Source organism: Esox lucius, chromosome 20 (assembly GCF_011004845.1).
Source record: "Esox lucius isolate fEsoLuc1 chromosome 20, fEsoLuc1.pri, whole genome shotgun sequence".
Classification (NCBI taxonomy): Eukaryota; Metazoa; Chordata; class Actinopteri; order Esociformes; family Esocidae; genus Esox; species Esox lucius.
In genome coordinates this window covers 42,679,471-42,698,311 of record NC_047588.1, presented here as the reverse complement: position 1 = coordinate 42,698,311, position 18,841 = coordinate 42,679,471, and the positions used below count along the sequence as shown (strand labels likewise).

At 39.0% G+C, this 18,841-nt stretch overlaps 2 protein-coding genes across 3 annotated transcripts in view; one reads left to right on the top strand and one right to left on the bottom strand.

Annotated features, from left to right (window-relative positions):
• The window catches only part of LOC105027982 (zinc finger protein 664-like), a 25,407-nt gene extending 11,224 nt beyond the window's left edge, over positions 1–14,183 (bottom strand). The window contains exons 1-2 of the mRNA XM_029115978.2: positions 13,922–14,183; positions 13,324–13,528 (exon numbers count right to left, since the gene is read on the bottom strand). Of these exons, the coding sequence (XP_028971811.2) occupies positions 13,324–13,528; positions 13,922–13,924 (208 nt within the window). The 5' untranslated portion in view covers positions 13,925–14,183. The remainder of the gene's footprint in view (positions 1–13,323; positions 13,529–13,921) is intronic.
• LOC105027972 (gastrula zinc finger protein XlCGF17.1-like) overlaps positions 1–18,841 on the top strand; it is a 21,350-nt gene extending 2,509 nt beyond the window's left edge. The window contains exons 3-4 of one of the 2 annotated variants that reach the window (XM_010900376.4): positions 16,607–16,701; positions 17,210–18,841. In XM_010900376.4, the coding sequence (XP_010898678.2) occupies positions 16,607–16,701; positions 17,210–18,117 (1,003 nt within the window). In that variant the 3' untranslated portion in view covers positions 18,118–18,841. Of the gene's footprint in view, positions 1–702; positions 2,522–16,606; positions 16,702–17,209 lie in introns of those variants that run through there. The other variant, XM_029115995.2, reaches the window with a different exon arrangement.

Here is an 18,841-nt window from a genome sequence, read left to right as displayed (position 1 = left end):
AGGACATGACCATCACTGACCCACCACCAAACCGGTCATGCTGGATGATGTTGCAGGCAGCAATCACGTTCACCATGGCGTTTCCACGTGCTTTGACATCTGTCACGTCCACAGTGTGAACCTGCTGTAATTAGTGAAGAGAACGGGACGCCAATGGCGGACCTGCCAATTTTGGTGTTCTCTGGCCAATGCCAATCGAGTTGCATGGTGCTGGGCTGTGGTGCCCTTCCATGGCCCTGTCCAGCTCTCCTCATGTAACGACCCGTCTCCTGGTATCTACTCCAGGCTCTTGAGACTGTACCGGGAGACACAGCAAACCTCTTTGCGATGGCACGTATGGATGTGCCATCCTAGAGGAGCTGGACCACCTGTGCAATATTAGATTAGGTTCAGCTTTATTGTGTGTATTAGATTAGGTTCAGCTTTATTGTCATTAAACAGTGTAAGTACAGTGACATTTTGTTGACCTTGTGCTTCCTAACTGGACAGATGTCTCTGACGTTGAATAGACTTGGTGTTATACTGTGATGATTAAGTTTTCCCTGAATGTTTTTGGAGCAGTGTATGTATTCAAATATTAAGTTGTTTATTATCCACTTTTCCATTCTGAGAAGTTACCTTGATCTTTACTGTAATCTGCTAACTGCATCCGTACAGTATGTAAATCACTGCACTAATTAACTTTCCTGATATTAATTACAGATAGGCTTGCTGATGTTGATACATTTCCTTCATCTGGAGAGCAAGAACAGGGGGACTACAAAAACAAGAAGTCTCACCTCTGTCCTGATTGTGGAAAATGTTTCCTATCTATATCACATTTAAAAAGACACATTAAAATGCATATAGGAGAGGAGCCTCACTCCTGTTCTGACTGTGGGAAGAGCTACTCTAAATTAAGTAAAGTTCACCAGTGCATACATACTGGAGAAAAGCCTTTCTGCTGTTTTGACTGTGGGAAGTTTTTCATGACATCTTCTGACCTTACTGTGCATCAAAGAGTGCACACAGGAGAGACGCTTTACTCCTGTTCTGACTGTGGGAAAAGTTTCTCTTCTTTAGGTAGCCTTAAATTTCACCAGCTAATACATACAGGTAAAAAGCCTTACTCCTGTTCTGACTGTGGGGAAAGTTTCTCTTATTTAGGTAGCTTTAAGTTTCACCAGCGCTTGCATGCAGATGAAAAACCTTTCTCCTGTTCTGACTGTGGAAAATGTTTTTTAAGATCTGATATCCTCACTCAACATCAGAAAGTGCACACAGGAGAGAAACCTTACTCCTGTTCTGACTGTGGGAAGAGTTTCTCTCATTTAGGTAACCTTAAAGTACACCAGCACATACACACTGCAGAGAAACCTTTACCCTGTTCTGACTGTGGGAAGTTTTTCCTTACATCATCTGAACTTTCTATTCATCAGAGAGTACACACAGGAGAGAAGCCTTACTCCTGTTCTGACTGTGGGAAGAGTTTCTCTCATTTAGATACCCTTAAAGTTCACCAGAACATACACACTGGAGAGAAACCTTATTCCTGTACTGAATGTGGTAAGATGTTCTCTCATTTAGGTAACCTTAAAGTTCACCAGCGCGCACACACTGCAGAGAAACCTTATTCCTGTACTGACTGTGGGAAGAGGTTTTCTCAATCAAGTAACCTTAAAGTGCACAAGCATATACATACTGGAGAGAAGCCTTTCTCCTGTTCTGACTGTGGGAGGTTTTTCATTACATCATCTGAACTTTCTGTTCATTTGCGAGTGCACACTGGAGAGAAGCCTTATATCTGTTCCGACTGTGGGAAGTGTTTCTCTCATTTAGGTAACCTTAAAGTTCACCAGCGCGCACACACTGGAGAGAAACCTTATGCCTGTTCTGACTGTGGGAAGAGTTTTTCTCAGATAGGTCACCTTAAAGTTCACCAGCGCGCACACACTGGAGAGAAACCTTATTCCTGTCCTGACTGTGGGAAGAGGTTTTCTCAATTATGCAACCTTAAAGTGCACAAACAGATACATATAGGAGATAAGCCTGTAACAAATATTTAAATTGTATAACTGTGATTTTTTTACATGATCGCGGTTTCTTGGTTGATCTGCGGTAAAATATTTTTTCACCCTTTAGGCACCAGTCAGTTGCTCACTTTTTCACCACTTAGCTTACCAAGTTTAGCAGTCATGTTCATATTGAGTTAGTGAATTGAGGTAATTAGAATGTATGCTATTGTACATTTGTGGGTATGACCGTGAGAAAGGGATTAAGCCCACAAAGATCAACATGGTTCACAGTCCCCTATAGGACTATAATGGTCAACAGCCATTTAAATGTTGTGGGAAGTGTAGATGTAGGTGTGTTTTAGGTAAGAAATATGGATTGTATTTGTGTTTAGTAGTTTTGGTGTGTGAATTTCTTCTTTTTTTTTTTGATTTGAGAAATGATTTACCTGCAATTTGAAGATACTTTCAAGAAAGTGTAAAAAGACAATATGCATTAGAATGAGTAATAAAAATAATTGTGAGCTCTGGAAAAGCAACCCACGTTTCCTGCCTCATCATTTGTTCTGTTTTACACATTTTAACACTTTAAACTGCCACACCAGTCTCAACTCCAGGACTTGTAACACTTACAAGAGTAAGAATCTAAGGCACTGGTAGAATGTAACTAAGCACTTTTACTCAAGTACTTTACTTAAGTACACTTGAGGTATTGTAGTTTACTGAGTCCATTTTATGCTACTGTATGCCTCTACTCCACTACATTTTGGAGATAAATATTGTACTTTTTACTTCACTACATTATTCTTACAGCTTTAGTTACTCTTCATATTAATACAAAACAGAGATTCAAAAGTAATTGGACACTCATCTACTAAATGTTTTTTGGGCCTCTTCAGCTTTATGGACCAACGTTGAGCTTGGCTCTTTGATGTCATAGCCTTAAGAACAAAACGTGCAACAGTCCACATACTTTTGGTTGGGCCTATACAAGTCTCAGCTTTAATTTGAGTGGGTTTACATCAATATAATAATACAGAAAACTGACAGAGATTGCCCCGTGAAAGTTTAGAGGTTCAAAAGTTATTGGAGGCTTGGTCACTAAATGTTTCTTGCAGATGAATGTGCAGAAGCTCAGATCTTGTAGAACAAAAACGTGTAACTGTCCAAATTCTTAATAAAAATTAGTAAATAAAGTAAAATTAGATGCAGATACTTCTTTACATTTACTTAAGTAACATTTTGAATGCACTTTTACTTATAATAGAGTATTTCTACACTAGTATAAATACCTTTTATTTTCTTTGTCTTAGTTATTTTCCCTAAAATGTCTTGATTTAGTCAAATGTTTGTAATTTGGATGATTAAGAAGAAAAGTGAGCCATTATAGTCAAAGAACAGCTCTTATATTTTAGTCAAATTAAATGTTGCCTTATTAACCTGTAGTAAACAGATATCACTGACTTCCATGAGCACAAACATACATTACTCTGCAGTAGATTAACTGTCACACCACTTTGCCTTGACAGGAAGCATAAAGGACAGGAGTCAAAACATTCGCTGACTATATAAGATTACATCTATTTTCACACCTCTTAAACACTAACTCAAATGCTGAATTTGTCCAGTTAAATCAGTTATGCTTTGACTGGTAATAAGAAAACATCTCCTACAGCACAGGAGCTATGTTGCTGCAAGTATCTGAATCCTACAGGGATGGTAATTATTTTTGTGGTCTGAGTCTAGAGTCTATTTAAACTTAGGCCAGGTCGGAAGCATGACCAGATGGACAAGGAAAGGGACAACATGGGGGAGGGGGAGGTGTCAGCACAGTGGCTGCTGAAATCGTCAGGTATCGTCTTGACCAGGAGGACTTTGGACAGGGACAGCAACGGGTCTTTCAAGCCAGGTACCCCGCAGGTGTGGGTCAGGACCTCATGTCCTCCTAAGTTTAAAACGGCAGGAAACAGGGAAAATTTTGAAAATGCATTCCTTATATCTACAAGGATTTATAGTGGAGAAGGACAACTGACCCTACTCCCCCAGCACAATAATATAGCAGCGAAAGACCTTGGGGCTGAGACAGAGGGGGTCTGGTGACACTGTGGCCCTATTTGGGGGAGGCCCTGGACAGGGCCCAACAGGCAGGAAATCAATCCACCCACATTGCCAAGCATCAACCAAAGGGACACCCACCAACCGCAACCACCCTGAATGAGGGCTGAGTATTGCCAGCAGAGGACAGCCCAATTGCACAAGTGTGCAACAGAGAGACAACAACAAGCCAGTGACTCTGCCCCCGAATGGCATTGGAGGGAGGGCATCCCAGTGGTGATGAGAGCCAACCTGGCAAGACAGCAAAGGTGGACAGTATCAAGCCTTTCTGGTCACCTTCACGCCCCTGGGCCAGACTGCGCTTAATCATAGACCATGCTGTAAAGATGAGTCTTTAGTAGACTCTTGAAAGTTTGCATTAAGTTTGCACTTCTAACCTTAATTGGCAAATCATTCCACAGTAGTGGAGCTCTATGAGAAAAGGCCCTGCCTCCGGCTGTTTGTTTAGAAATTCTAGGTACAATTAAAAGGCCTGCATCTTGCGATCATAGGTTACGTGTAGGTATGTATGGCTGGATCATTTCAGCGAGGTAAGTAGGAGCAAGTCCATGTATTGATTTATAGGTTAACAGTAAAACCTTAAAATCAGCCCTAACCCTAACAGGCAGCCAGTGTAAAGAGGCTAGTACAGAAGTAATGTGTTCAAATATTTTTGTTCTAGTTAGGATTCTAGCAGCCTTTTGCAGCACTAATTGAAGTTTATTTATTGATTTGTCAGGGTAACCGGAAAGAAGAGCATTGCAGTAATCTAGTCTAGAAGTAACAAAAGCATGGATTCATTTTTCTGCATAAGTTTTTGATTGAAAGTTTCAGATTTTTTGGAAGATGAAAATAAGCAATTCTTGAGACATATTTTATATGTTCATCAAAGTAGAGGTCAGGGTCAAGGGTAATGCCAAGTTTTCTTTCTGTCTTTTGGGATACGACCATGCAGCCGTCGAGGTTCACAGTGAGATCTGCTAACAACGCTCTTTGTTTTTTGGGTCCTAAAAGGAGCATTTCTGTTTTATTTAAGTTTAAGAGCAAGAAATTCTCTGTCATCCACTTCCTAATATCTGAAACGCATGCTTCCAAAATAGCTAATTTAGGGGCTTCTCCATATATAACTGTGTGTCATCAGCATAACAGTGAAAGTTAATATTGTGATTTCGGATTACATCGCCCAGAGGGAGCATGTATAGTGAGAACAATAATGGGCCCAGAACCGAGCCTTGAGGAACTCCAAAGCATACCTTTGACTTGTCAGAGGATATGCCATCCACACTAACGAACTGATATCTTTCAGATAAATAAGATTTAAACCAGGCTAGAACATGTCCACGTAGCCCAATATTGGTTTCCAGTCTCTCTAAGAGAAGGGAGTGATCAATAGTGTCAAAAGCAGCACTAAGATCAAGAAGCAACAGGATGGATGCGGAACCTTTGTCTGAGGCCATTAGAAGGTCATTTGTTACCTTCATGAGTGCAGTCTCAGTACTATGATGGGATCTAAAACCAGACTGGAGCATTTCATAAATGTTATTTGTCTTCAGGAAGGCATTCAGTTGTTGGGAAACATTTTTGATAGGAACGGGAGGTTCGATATTGGCCTATAATTTTTTAATATGTCGGGATCCATTTAATATGTTGGGGTCAGGGAGGTTCAGGACATTCTCAGGACAACTGAGATTTTGGGGACTATAACTATTTAAGGAGGAGTCAGTTATTTGTTTTCTAATGGTGATGATCTTTTCATCAAAGTAGTTCATGTATTCATTACAGCTAAAGTGAAGACCCACTTCATTTGTTGAGCATTGATTTATTGTTAACTTTGCAGTTGTATCAAAGAGACATTTTGGATAGTTTTTGTTCACCTCAATCAGGTTGGAGAAATAAGCTGATCGAGCAGATGTGACTGCTTTTCAGTATTGTAGTGTACTGTCTATCCAGGCTAGTCTGAATACTTCCAACCAGGATCATTTAACAAAATCACAAATTTCAATTAGTTTTCAAACATGTGAACCGCTTCATTCAATAGCATGTTGGACCTCCATTAACAGCAATAACTATGAGTAAATGTCTCCGATATTCATTCATCAGTCTCTGATGGATTTTTGCCCACTCATTGATATTTAACACATTGAACATGGATGGTTTCCAAGGTGTATTTTGTGTTTCCACTCCAGTATAGGAATAAAACATATCGATGACAAAAATAAAATAAAAATGACAATGAATATATCCAATGACTGCTTTGTCTAAATTAACATATCCTAGTCATGTACATTTCATAATATGTAATTATCCAAATATGCTATCAGAATATAATGATTGAGAGTATAATTCTCCCACAGTTACTAAAATATAAACGTAATGACTACAAATACTCATTAATACTTTATAACATTAATTTATAGAATCAAATGTGTCAGTCACTTATACTGTCTTCAGTAATTCTAGTAGCTTTCTGTTGTTATATCTGTTAAATTCATGTAAATAGCAAATCATTCATCATAAAGATATCAGTATATTCATGTCCAAAACTTTCCAATACATAATAAAAAAGTGATAGGTGTCCAGGGTGTTTATATACATTGTCTGATTTGATGAGTTTGATTATCTACAGAAGGACAAATATCAAGTAAGGTTATAAACAACTGAACTCATTGATATTTAACACATTGAACATGGATTGTGTCCAAGGTGTATTTTGTGTTTCCACTCCAATATAGGAATAAAACATATCGATGACAAAAAGAAAATAAAAATAACAATGAATATATCCAGTGACTGCTTTGTCTAAATTAACATATCCTAGTCCTGATTCATTCTCTATTATTTGGAAACATGATTTTTAAGTCCTCATTTATCCAATCTGAATAGAAAGAATACGAAATGTGTAGTTGCAAATGGAATTAAAGGGGAAATGTGTACCATATTCACTGTACTACTAGCATACATACAAGAAAAAATGCCCAGTACACATCTAATGTTTTAAGTGAATGTTTCAGATATTTTTTATACTAAATGTATTTGATTGCCTGAGATAGTCAGTCATTCTTTTTCCGGTCCAACTTGAATTGTCGTTATACGCTTTAAAATCTCATAGTACTATCAGTGCTGAGAAGTTGAAATCCAATATCAAGCAAGAATGGGAAAACATTTCACTTTCAAAACTACAGCAGTTGATCTCCTCAGTTCTCAAACGCTTACAGAGTATTATTAAATGAAGAGGTGATGCAACACAGTGGTAAACATGCCCCTGTCCCAACTTTTTTAGAAACATGTTGCTGGTATCAAATTCAAAATGGGCTTGTATTTTTCTGAAAACAACAACATTTCTCAGTTTCAACATTTGTCATTGCATTCTGTTTTTATTTGCATTTTACACAGCGTCCCCACATTTTTGGAAACTGGGTGGTACTTTTTCAGCGACAATCTTTTGTATACAACGCTGTTAAGACATTAATCACAGTGTTGGAGGATGAAGTGGTCATGCTGATTGAGTTGTCCACGACGTCCACGATGTCCCACACCGTTGTGGTTAGAGATACGGAGTTATGTGACGTCCATGTTTTCCCGCACCGTTGTGGTTAGAGATACGGAGTCATGTGACGTCCATGTTTTCCCGCACCGTTGTGGTTTGAGATACGGAGTCATGTGACGTCCATGTTTTCCCGCACCGTTGTGGTTAGAGATACGGAGTCATGTGACGTCCATGTTTTCCCGCACCGTTGTGGTTAGAGATACGGAGTCATGTGACGTCCATGTTTTCCCGCACCGTTGTGGTTAGAGATACGGAGTCATGTGACGTCCATGTTGTCCCGCACCGTTGTGGTTAGAGATACGGAGTCATGTGACGTCCATGTTTTCCCGCACCGTTGTGGTTAGAGATACGGAGTCATGTGACGTCCATGTTTTCCCGCACCGTTGTGGTTAGAGATACGGAGTCATGTGACGTCCATGTTTTCCCGCACCGTTGTGGTTAGAGATACGGAGTCATGTGACGTCCATGTTTTCCCGCACCGTTGTGGTTAGAGATACGGAGTCATGTGACGTCCATGTTTTCCCGCACCGTTGTGGTTAGAGATACGGAGTCATGTGACGTCCATGTTTTCCCGCACCGTTGTGGTTAGAGATACGGAGTCATGTGACGTCCATGTTTTCCCGCACCGTTGTGGTTAGAGATACGGAGTCATGTGACGTCCATGTTTTCCCGCACCGTTGTGGTTAGAGATACGGAGTCATGTGACGTCCATGTTTTCCCGCACCGTTGTGGTTAGAGATACGGAGTCATGTGACGTCCATGTTTTCCCGCACCGTTGTGGTTAGAGATACGGAGTCATGTGACGTCCATGTTTTCCCGCACCGTTGTGGTTAGAGATACGGAGTCATGTGACGTCCATGTTTTCCCGCACCGTTGTGGTTAGAGATACGGAGTCATGTGACGTCCATGTTTTCCCGCACCGTTGTGGTTAGAGATACGGAGTCATGTGACGTCCATGTTGTCCCGCACCGTTGTGGTTAGAGATACGGAGTCATGTGACGTCCATGTTGTCCTGCACCGTTGTGGTTAGAGATACGGAGTCATGTGACGTCCATGTTGTCCTGCACCGTTGTGGTTAGAGATACGGAGTCATGTGACGTCCATGTTTTCCCACACCGTTGTGGTTAGAGATACGGAGTCATGTGACGTCCATGTTGTCCCGCACCGTTGTGGTTAGAGATACGGAGTCATGTGCTTCTCTCCTGTGTGTACATTCTGATGACTAGTAATTTGATATGATGTAATCCCACAGTTTAAGGGATTCTGTGTAAAGTAATGGATTACTGAACTGAACAAACATATTAGTAAGTGTAACAGAATGTGCTGTGTTACTGGAGCAGTAAGTCAGATGGGTGCTACTTGAATAAACAAAGTGTCTTATCTATCTCTTGGTGCCTGGAGGTACTGTTTATATTAGGCACAGCCCTGAGAGACGTACGGAAACTGCCCTGAGAGACGCCTGGACCTGCCGTAATTCATTCAAGGCAGTGCACAAATTAGAGTTTGAGGTAATCCTAAATAATGCAATGAAATGTTTCCCACAGTCAGAGTATGTTTATTCTCTATTATGTATCTGCTGATGAATTTTGAGGGAAACTAAATGACTAAAACTCTTCTCACAGTCACAACAGGGGAAAGGTTTCTCACCTGTGTGCACTCTCTGATGACTAGTCAGGTGAGATGATGTAATGAAAGACTTCCCACAGTCGGAACAGGAGAAAGGCTTCTCTCCTTTATGTATGAGCTGGTGAACTTTAAGGTAACTTGTATTAGAGAAATTCTTTCCACAGTCAAAACAGGAGAAAGGTTTCTCTCCTGTGTGAACTCTCTGATGACTAGTGAGGTGAGCAAATGTCATGAAAAACTTCCCACAGTAAGAACAGGAGTAAGGCTTCTCTCCAGTATGTATGCGCTGGTGAACTTTAAGGCCACCTAATTGAGAAAAACTCCTCCCACAGTCAGAACAGGTGAAAGGTTTTGCTCCAGTATGCACATTCTTGTGACTATTAAAATTTGATGATTTCCTGAAACACTTCCCACCGACAGAACAGGAAAAAGGCTTCTCTCCTGTATGTATGCGCTGGTGAACTTTAAGGCCAGCTAAATAAGAAAAACTCTTCCCACAGTCAGAACAGGAGAAAGGCTTCTCTCCATTATGCATGACCTGGTGAACTTTGAGGCTACTTAATTGAGAAACTCTTCCCGCCGTCAGAGCAAGAGTACGGTTTCTCTCCAGTATGTATGCGCTGGTGAACTTTAAGGTTATCAAACTGAAAGAAACTCTTTCCACAGTCAGAACAGGAGTACTTCTTTCCTGTATGTATGTTAGTGTGTCTTTTTAAATGTGATATGTATAGGAAACATTTTTCACAGTGAGGACAGTGGTGAGGCTTCTTATGTTCGTTATCTTGGCGTTGTTGCTCTCGAGATGTAGGAAATATATCCACTTCAGCAATCTCATCTGTGTAATTTAAATCAGGAAAGTCAATTAGTGCAGTGACTCATATACTGTACCAATGCAGTTAGTAGATTATATCAAAGATCATTGTGATTTCTCTGAGTGGAACAGAGGAATGTAAGTGTACGTACACATACACGTGCAAATCACACATGCACACCCACACACCAAATGAAAGGAAAAACCAGAATAAAAGAGGGGAAGAACATAACATTTTTCCATAAAGGTTACAATTAAGCAATTAACATCCCATCATGGCCTGTGGACTGTATAAAAATGCTCAGTTGATCCATTCCACCTCAAGATGGCAAAAATAAGTTATGTAGGTTACTGGGCCATTACTGGGTTTCTTTCAGGATACCAATGCCCCCATTCACAGTAAATGTTGTAAATATACATTTATGTACTGTATATGTATTGACTTCAGAGGTTTTTTCACATCTCCACTTTTTCTAAATATTAAATGACAATAAATGTATTCATCCCAAGACTTATTCCATAATATCACAGTATTTTCCATAATTTGTGGGCAATTGTGTTAAACTCTATTTTACTGGTGCAATTGATTCATTCTGTGCCTCTTTGAATATACTCATGTAAGAATGAACAAACCAGCTTCATAATGGGTCTGTTTCAGTTAAGCACATTCTGTGAAAAGGTGCATCTTGATGATTTACCAGTCATTCGAGTAGGGTTGGGTATCGAGAACCGGTTCCAAACTGGAGCCGGTTCTAAATTTCAAAGAACCGTGGATTCGATAAGACACCTACATTTCGAATCCTTACTTCGGTTCCTCAATACAGCATATTTAAACTACATCAACCATTTTACAGTCAGTAAAAGTTGCACTTGCTACGTGGACCTAACGTGTTTTGTTATTCAGTACGTCAAAAAAGCATGTGAGAAGCAACATTTCTGTTTAGATCCTGGACCATGGCTGAGTCAAACGGTCGAACGTGTGGCCTAACTTCACACCAAACAAACACCCCAAAATGCAACACATGCAGCAAGGACATTTCGTGCAAGCAGGCAGCACGTAAAATATGATGAAGCATTTACGTAAACACGGCGTGAACCTAAAAGAATGTTCCGTGTTCAATGTGTCGCGGTGTACCAGTCAAAATAGCGCCCCAGATACAGCTAACATTAGCAGCGTCTCGCGTTCAAAAAAAAAAAAACATAGTGGGCTGACATTTGACTTTTATACTGAATGTAAACGAATGACTTTTACAAAAAATTCTTCAAATATATATTTTTCAGAATTTCCGTCCACCTCCGGTTAATCCCCAGAGACCCTGCTCTAGTACATAAATTCATTTTACTTTAGCCATGAAGGGGACGATGAGCAAGGAGGAGGATGAATGTCACCGAGCTGTATATTTGTGTTCAAAAAAATGTGTTGACTTGGCGTTGTAGACATCAACTTTTTTTTACATTGAGGCTGCTTTCATAAAGACTGTTTCGTTATATTTTTCTATTTATTTAAATTGTTTTGTTTTGTAATTTTTGTTGATCATTACTTAAGTAAAAAAATATAAATTAATTAAGGGAAAAATAAATCTTCCTGTCACAGCTGACAATTGATTATACAGAGATGACAGTACTTATTAAAGCCTAAATGTGCAAAGAAAAGTATATTTTATTTAGGGTTCTTTCTTTCCGAAGAATATTGGAATCGGAACCATTCGATAAGATCCGGATTCAATAAGCAGAATCTAAATCGGCATCAGAATCGATTTAATTGAAACGATACCCAAACCTACAGGCAAGCAGGTGTTGTGTCTGAGTAGTCGGATGTGTTCCGCTTGATTAAATAATCTATTCCCTGCTGCCTGGAGGTATGGTAAGTGTCAGGCACAGCACAGAGAAATATGGAGACAGTCTGTGATGATTTATTGTGAGGGAGTAACTCCACAAGTACTGTATGAGTTTGAGGTTATCCAGGCAGCTCCCGTAAAAGCAAGGTTGCCTAGCTACATGGTGTGGAGGGGAGCTGAATTAGACTGGTCCGATAGGCCCTGCGCCAAGAACAGACACACCCAACTAGATGAACCTATAGTAGCGGACACAATTTTGACCGAATCAAATTCTATGACTTATTTCACAAGTAACGACTGGATTGGCTAATCATCAAATGTATCAGTACTACATTGTAGTCACCGATAATGTTGTAAATGACTATTGTAGCTGGAAACATCAGATCTTCAGTGGAATATCTACATAGACAGGAGAGGGTTATCAGCAACCATCACCCCTGTGTTCCAATGGCACGCTGTGTTTGCTAATCCAGGTTTATCATTTTAAAAGGCTAACTGATCAATAGAAAACCCTTTTGCAATTATGTTAGCATAGCTGAAAACTGTTGTGCTGATTAAAGATGCAATAAAACTGGCCTTTAGGCTAGTTCAGTATCTTCAGCATCAGTGTTTGTGGGTTCGATTACAGGCTCAAAATGGCCAGAAACAAAGAACTTTCTTCTGAGAAATGAAGGCTATTCCATATGAGAAATTGCCAAGAAACTGAAGGTCTCATACAACATTTTGTAGTACTCCCTTCACAGAACAGCGCTAACAAATAATAATGCTATCAGTCAAATTCATCATCTACTTTGTTTACTGTGTGTTTTTCTGGTCAATGAATTACACTCAAAATACAAGTGTATGGAGGTGGAGAAAGACTTTAACCATAACTGTACAAATAAAAATATATATAAAGCGTACAAAAAACAATTACACTTAATGGATAGGGAAAAGGCAAACAGATGAACTGATAAACAAAAGATCCACAAAGCCTAACACCCAGGTGTTTTGGTAAAAATACAACTAATTTTCACCTAGGCAACAACCCAAATCATTCAAACAAATCAACCTAAGAATGTCTCTAGAGAAAGATGATGTGTTTTGGCCAAGTCAGAGACCTGACCTTAACCCAATCAATATGCTGTGTCAGGACCTGAGGTGGGCAGCACATGCCAGACAACCCAAATCCATTGGCTGAGTTCTGTGAGGCGGGATGAGCTGTAAATAAGCTTGGTATTACAACAGAGCACCCTAGCCCATTTGTTGCTTTGAAACAGAAAAAGGTTATCTTTTTACTGGGGAGCGTCTTTAACATATTTTGTTATTTTTCCATTTCTGAAATGCCAACAAAATAAGCATAACATTATAGAGACATGAAGTAAAATTCTCCACTTTCATTATGAAGAACTAAATAGAGACCAGTCCAGTGCTTACCATGACAAATTGATTCCCCGATATTCTTCTTCTCCTCCTCCACTTCACATTGATTATAATTCCGTCCCAGTGTTTCACTGCAGTATTCCTGCTTCATCTCTGAATCCACCAATGAACACTGAGCTCCACTGTCACAACCAGAATCCAGTGACTCTTGTTTGATCTCAGTGTGGAAAGAGAGCAGAAGACAGGGTTTGTCCTCCATCTGATAAAATAAAGACCAAATCAGACCCATACAAGACTGATGAACGTTTGGTAATGATAAAATACACGATTGAAGAAAAAACAACACAATCACAAGTTCATAACAACAGACCTGGGTCACAGAAGGTTCACTTTGTAAGGGTGTAGTAAGTTTCTTTTTGCAAGCAACAACCAATTTTCCTTGTCATTTATACTGCCCTTTTTGGTTTTCCATTTGAAACTGGAGTATTTAAATGCCAGAGCCTCCATGTTGCCAGGTATTAGGAGAATTTTTTTTTTTTTACTTTTGCCAATTTTTTTTTTTTTTACTTTTGCCATTTTCACGTTTACACTACAGATGATTTATCTATAAGTAAATAAAGACACAGAAGAATACTGTTATTTAATCACTTACCATGTCAGCAACTGCTCGAATGCGAATGTTCAAATTTCAGTAAATGTCTTGAAAACCCTCAGAAGGATGCGCGTTTTCACGTTACTTGGTAGTTGACAGCTACAAATAACGTACTTTCACCAACACCAACAAGATGGATTTGGCTTCATTCTTCTATGGACCAACCTTTAATGTGCATTACTGCCACCAACTGGCCAGGAGTGTGGACCAGACACAAGGAACGTCTAAATCTCCCCATTATTTTTGTCTCCCTAATGAAGCTTAATACATAATAACGAATGGGTGTAGTGTGTATTACTAATTACCATACATACTAGATACCCTGATGATTAACTCAATATCTTGCTTAATTTCAACAACACTATTCCTTAAATCCAATATAAATCCCTCCGTTTTCTTCTCATCGCATTGGCACTGAAATAAAAGGTTAAACTGTCGTCCTCTCCGGGATCAAGCTTCCCAATCCGTCTCTCTCCTACGGCCAAAAACATCCCATGCAACACACTGGGATGGTTTGTGTAGACCGCCCTCGCGCAGCTGTTAACCACTCTTTAGCCTCGCGATATATTACACGTGTGGCTGTTTATAAGAAAACCGGTAATTCAGTAATTCCATTCAAAAAGTGAAACTTGTATATTATATTCATTCATTCCACACAGACTGATATATTTCAAATGTTTATATCTTTTAATTTTGATGATTATAACTGAAAACTAATGAAAATCCAAAATTCAGTATCTCCGAAAATGTCAATATTACTTAAGACCAATACAAAAAAAATATTTTTAGAAATGATGGTCAACTGAAAAGTATGAACATGAAATGTATGAGCATGTACAGCACTCAATACTTAGTTGGGGCTCTTTTAGCCTGAATTACTGCAGCAATGCTGCGTCGCTGTGTCTTCTTCAGGAGTGGCTTGACACAAGGAATGCGACAGCTGAAACCCATGTATTGCATACGTCTGTGCGTGGTGGTTCTTGAAGCACTGAGATTGTGAATCTCGCCCACATTTTTGAATGGGTTTGGTTTCACAATCCTCTCCAGGGTGCGGTTATCCCTATTGCTTGTACACTTTTTCCTACCACATCTTTTCCTTCCCTTTGCCTCTCTATTAATGTGCTTGGAAACAGAGCTCTGTGAACAGCCAGCCTCTTTAGCTATGACCTTTTGTGTCTTGCCCTCCTTGTGCAAGGTGTTAATGGTCGTCTTTTGGACAGCTGTCAAGTAAGCAGTCTTCCCCATGATTGTGTTGCCTACAGAACTAGACTGAGAGACCATTTAAAGGCCTTTGCAGGTGTTTTGGGTTAATTAGCTGATTAGAGTGTTGCACCAGATGTCTTCAATATTGAACCCTTTCACAATATTCAAATTTTGTGAGATACTGAATTAGGGGTTTTCATTAGTTGCCAGTTATAATCATCAAAATTAAAAGAAATAAACACTTGAAATATATCAGTCCGTGTGGAATGAATTTATACATTATAAAAGTTTCACATTTGAATGGAATTACTGTAATAAATCAACTTTTTATGATATTCTAATTTTATGACCAGCACCTGTATTGTTGGGCACAGCTGCCGAAAGACTGAGGACGCTCAATAGGTGGCGATATTGCACCTTTGAAGATGGTGCCAACTGTCAACAAACAGAAGAAGGAGAGAATCCATCTTTTTGGGCCGCCTTGTTTTTGTGTTTTCTAAGACATCAAGAATATTTCGTGAAAGACGGTAAAGTTGTTGACATGGTGAGAGATTACATGAAAGTATTCCTAATTGTATTGTTGTTCAGAGCTATAGAAATACTCTGCGGTTTGATTGATTAAACGATCCTTAATTTTAGGAACCAAAAAACTACCAGAAACAAAACCAGAACATGAAACAAATCTCGAACGTTACAATTAGTGATGGCCATTCGAGTCTTCATTAGCATTATTTTAGCAACAGGATATTATGCTGGCAGCACTCAGATTTTCTTTATCACAATAAAAGCCATCATTGAAATGTATAAGGCAATATAGTTAACAATCTAGTCTGTGAAAAAGAACAGACAAGAATACAATTGGAACGGACATTAAACATAAAATGTACCGACTAGATTAACTATATTACCTATATATTTCAATGATAGCTTTTCTTTTGAAAAATGAAATCTGAGTTAGCACTGCTAGCATAATATCCTGCTGCAAGAAGAACGGTAATGAAGCCTCGAATGGTCATCACTAGTTACAAAGATAATTTCAATTTCGTAGACTTAATTAAGTTTATTAAGATTAAGTCTAGTCCCGGACAATGTGGATTTTCATTAAACTCGTTTTTGCAATCCAGGAAAAGCTTAATATTTTTCCGTGAAAGATATTAAACCGTAAGTTTATTTAACTAGGCGTCTGAGAATGAAATACTTTTAACTGCGTTTTGTACGCTTCCAGCTCCTTTCAGTTAATAAGATGATCAGCATGAGTTTGGTGGACACCAAACCCATGATCTTAACATTATGATGGACTTCATTGTTTGTATTTTATCCCATCAAACATCTGTCATGAATAGGTCTGGTTTGGTCTTTATTTTAGCAGATGGAGGACAAACCCAGCCTGCTGCTCTCCTTCCACACTGAACCCAAACAAGAGTCATTGGATTCTGATTATGACAGTAAAGCTCAGTGTTCATTGGTGGATTCAGAGATGACATCAGTGAAGCAGGAAGACTGCAGTCAAACACTGGGACTGAATAATATTAAATGTGAAGAGGAAGAGAAGAAAATGGGGGACTTCATTAATAACGGTATGAACTAAACACATCAAAGACCGTAATTGGGAGGAAAATGGTCAGCAGTTAAATTCTGATCTCAATACGCTACAGCATATTTACCTGTTTTACCAATATCTGTATTTTTCATATTGTTTTACAAATTTAGCAGTTACAGAACACAAAGTTTTTACCCTAATATTTACGGTTACCTATCCCTGAGAAAAGCTTTAAAAGAAGCCAGTAAAAAATTCCACTGACTTCGGCCACTGTAAGTAAAATAATCTATGGATGTCATGGATGGAATAATGAAAAGGTTTTCATATTAAGTATCATATTAAATTAACTGCACATTTGGTGGGATGTTTATTTTACAATTACAAAGAAAAAATGATCACATGCCTCCATCACTTCCATAGAGTTTTGCGGTGAATTAAGTCAGTTTATAGCTTTTTATAGACAATTCATCCCAGGATTTCAACAGGGTTTTTCACATTCTCATCATGATATATTAATCACACAGATGTTGATATTAATCACACAGATGAGGTTCCTGAAGTGGATACATCTTCATTTGGAGAGGAACAACAGGAAGAATTTAAAGATGAGTCTCACCACTGCCCCCATTGTGAAAAAACATTCTTATCTTTTTCGAAGTTTAAAAGACACATTAACATACATACTAGAGAGAAGCACTGCTGTTCTGACTGTGGGAAGAGTTTCATTTCATCAGCTGGTCTTACTAGTCATCAGAGAGTGCACACAGGAGTAAAGCCTTACTCTTGTTCTGACTGTGGAAAGAGTTTCTCTCACTTCTGTAACCTCAAACGTCACCAGCTTATACATACTGGGGAGAAACCTTACCCCTGTTCTGTCTGTGGAAAACGTTTTATTACATCAGCTGATCTAACTATTCATCAGAGGGTGCACACAGGTGAGAAGCCATACTTCTGTTCTGAATGTGGGAAGAATTTCTCTAAACTTGGTTCCTTCAGAATTCACCAGCGGATACATACTGGAGAGAAACCTTACATCTGTCCGGATTGTGGGAAGTGTTTCATTACATCAACTGAACTTACAGTTCATCAGAGAGTGCACACAGGTGAGAAGCCTTACTCCTGTTCTGACTGTGGGAAGTGTTTCATTACATCAAGTCACCTTACTAGCCATCAGAGAGTGCACACAGGTGAGAAGCCTTACTCCTGCTCTAACTGTGGAAAGAGTTTCATTACATCAAGTCACCTTACTAGCCATCGGAGAGTGCACACAGGTGAGAAGCCTTACACCTGTTCCGAGTGTGGTACGTGTTTCTCTCAATTAAGTCAACTCAAAATTCACCAGCGCATACATACTGGAGAGAAACCTTACTCCTGTTCTGACTGTGGGAAGTGTTTTTCTACATCAGCTGGTCTTACTGGTCATCAGAGAATGCACAATGTCGAGAAGCCTTAATTCTGTTCTCACTCTGGTTCCACTAAAGATATTGAGGATATTCAGTGGCTTTGGGAAGTATTCAGACACCACTTTCTTCAAAGTTTCTTCTTGTGTAACAGGCTGAAGTAATACTTGATTCCATTTTTCTCTTTTACATCAATCTACACACTACACCCAATAATGAAAATATGTTTTAAGAAATGTGTGGCAATTTATTAAATATGTTAAACTGAACTATTTAATGTATGCAAGTATTCAGACTGTTTTCCATGACGATCACAATTGTGCTTCGATGCATCTCACTTCCTGTGATCTTGAGATATCTCTAGGACTTGATTGGAGTCCATCTGTGACAAATCCAATTAATTTGACAGGATTTAGATAATAAACTAACAATACGGGGAGGTGACTCCGTTGCCTTTATGAGAGAGAGAATAAAATGCTAGATGGACTAATCTTAGTTTGGATAATCATTTCCATTTGAATTTACAGCGGCATGTTGGAGACGTACCACACAAGATTGTGGCGGTTAGTCGTAAGGAAAATCAGATGTGCAAACGAGGCAAATGAAAGAGTAATATATTAAAGTAGCAAAATAAGACTCTTTTCCAACATTATGTTTGCTGGTTAAATAACCAATGAAGAATTCACCATATAGGTGACCATGGAAGATTTATGCATTCTCAAAATATTTGATTGTTTTTGTCAAAACCAAAATACACCAATCAGCCATAACATTATG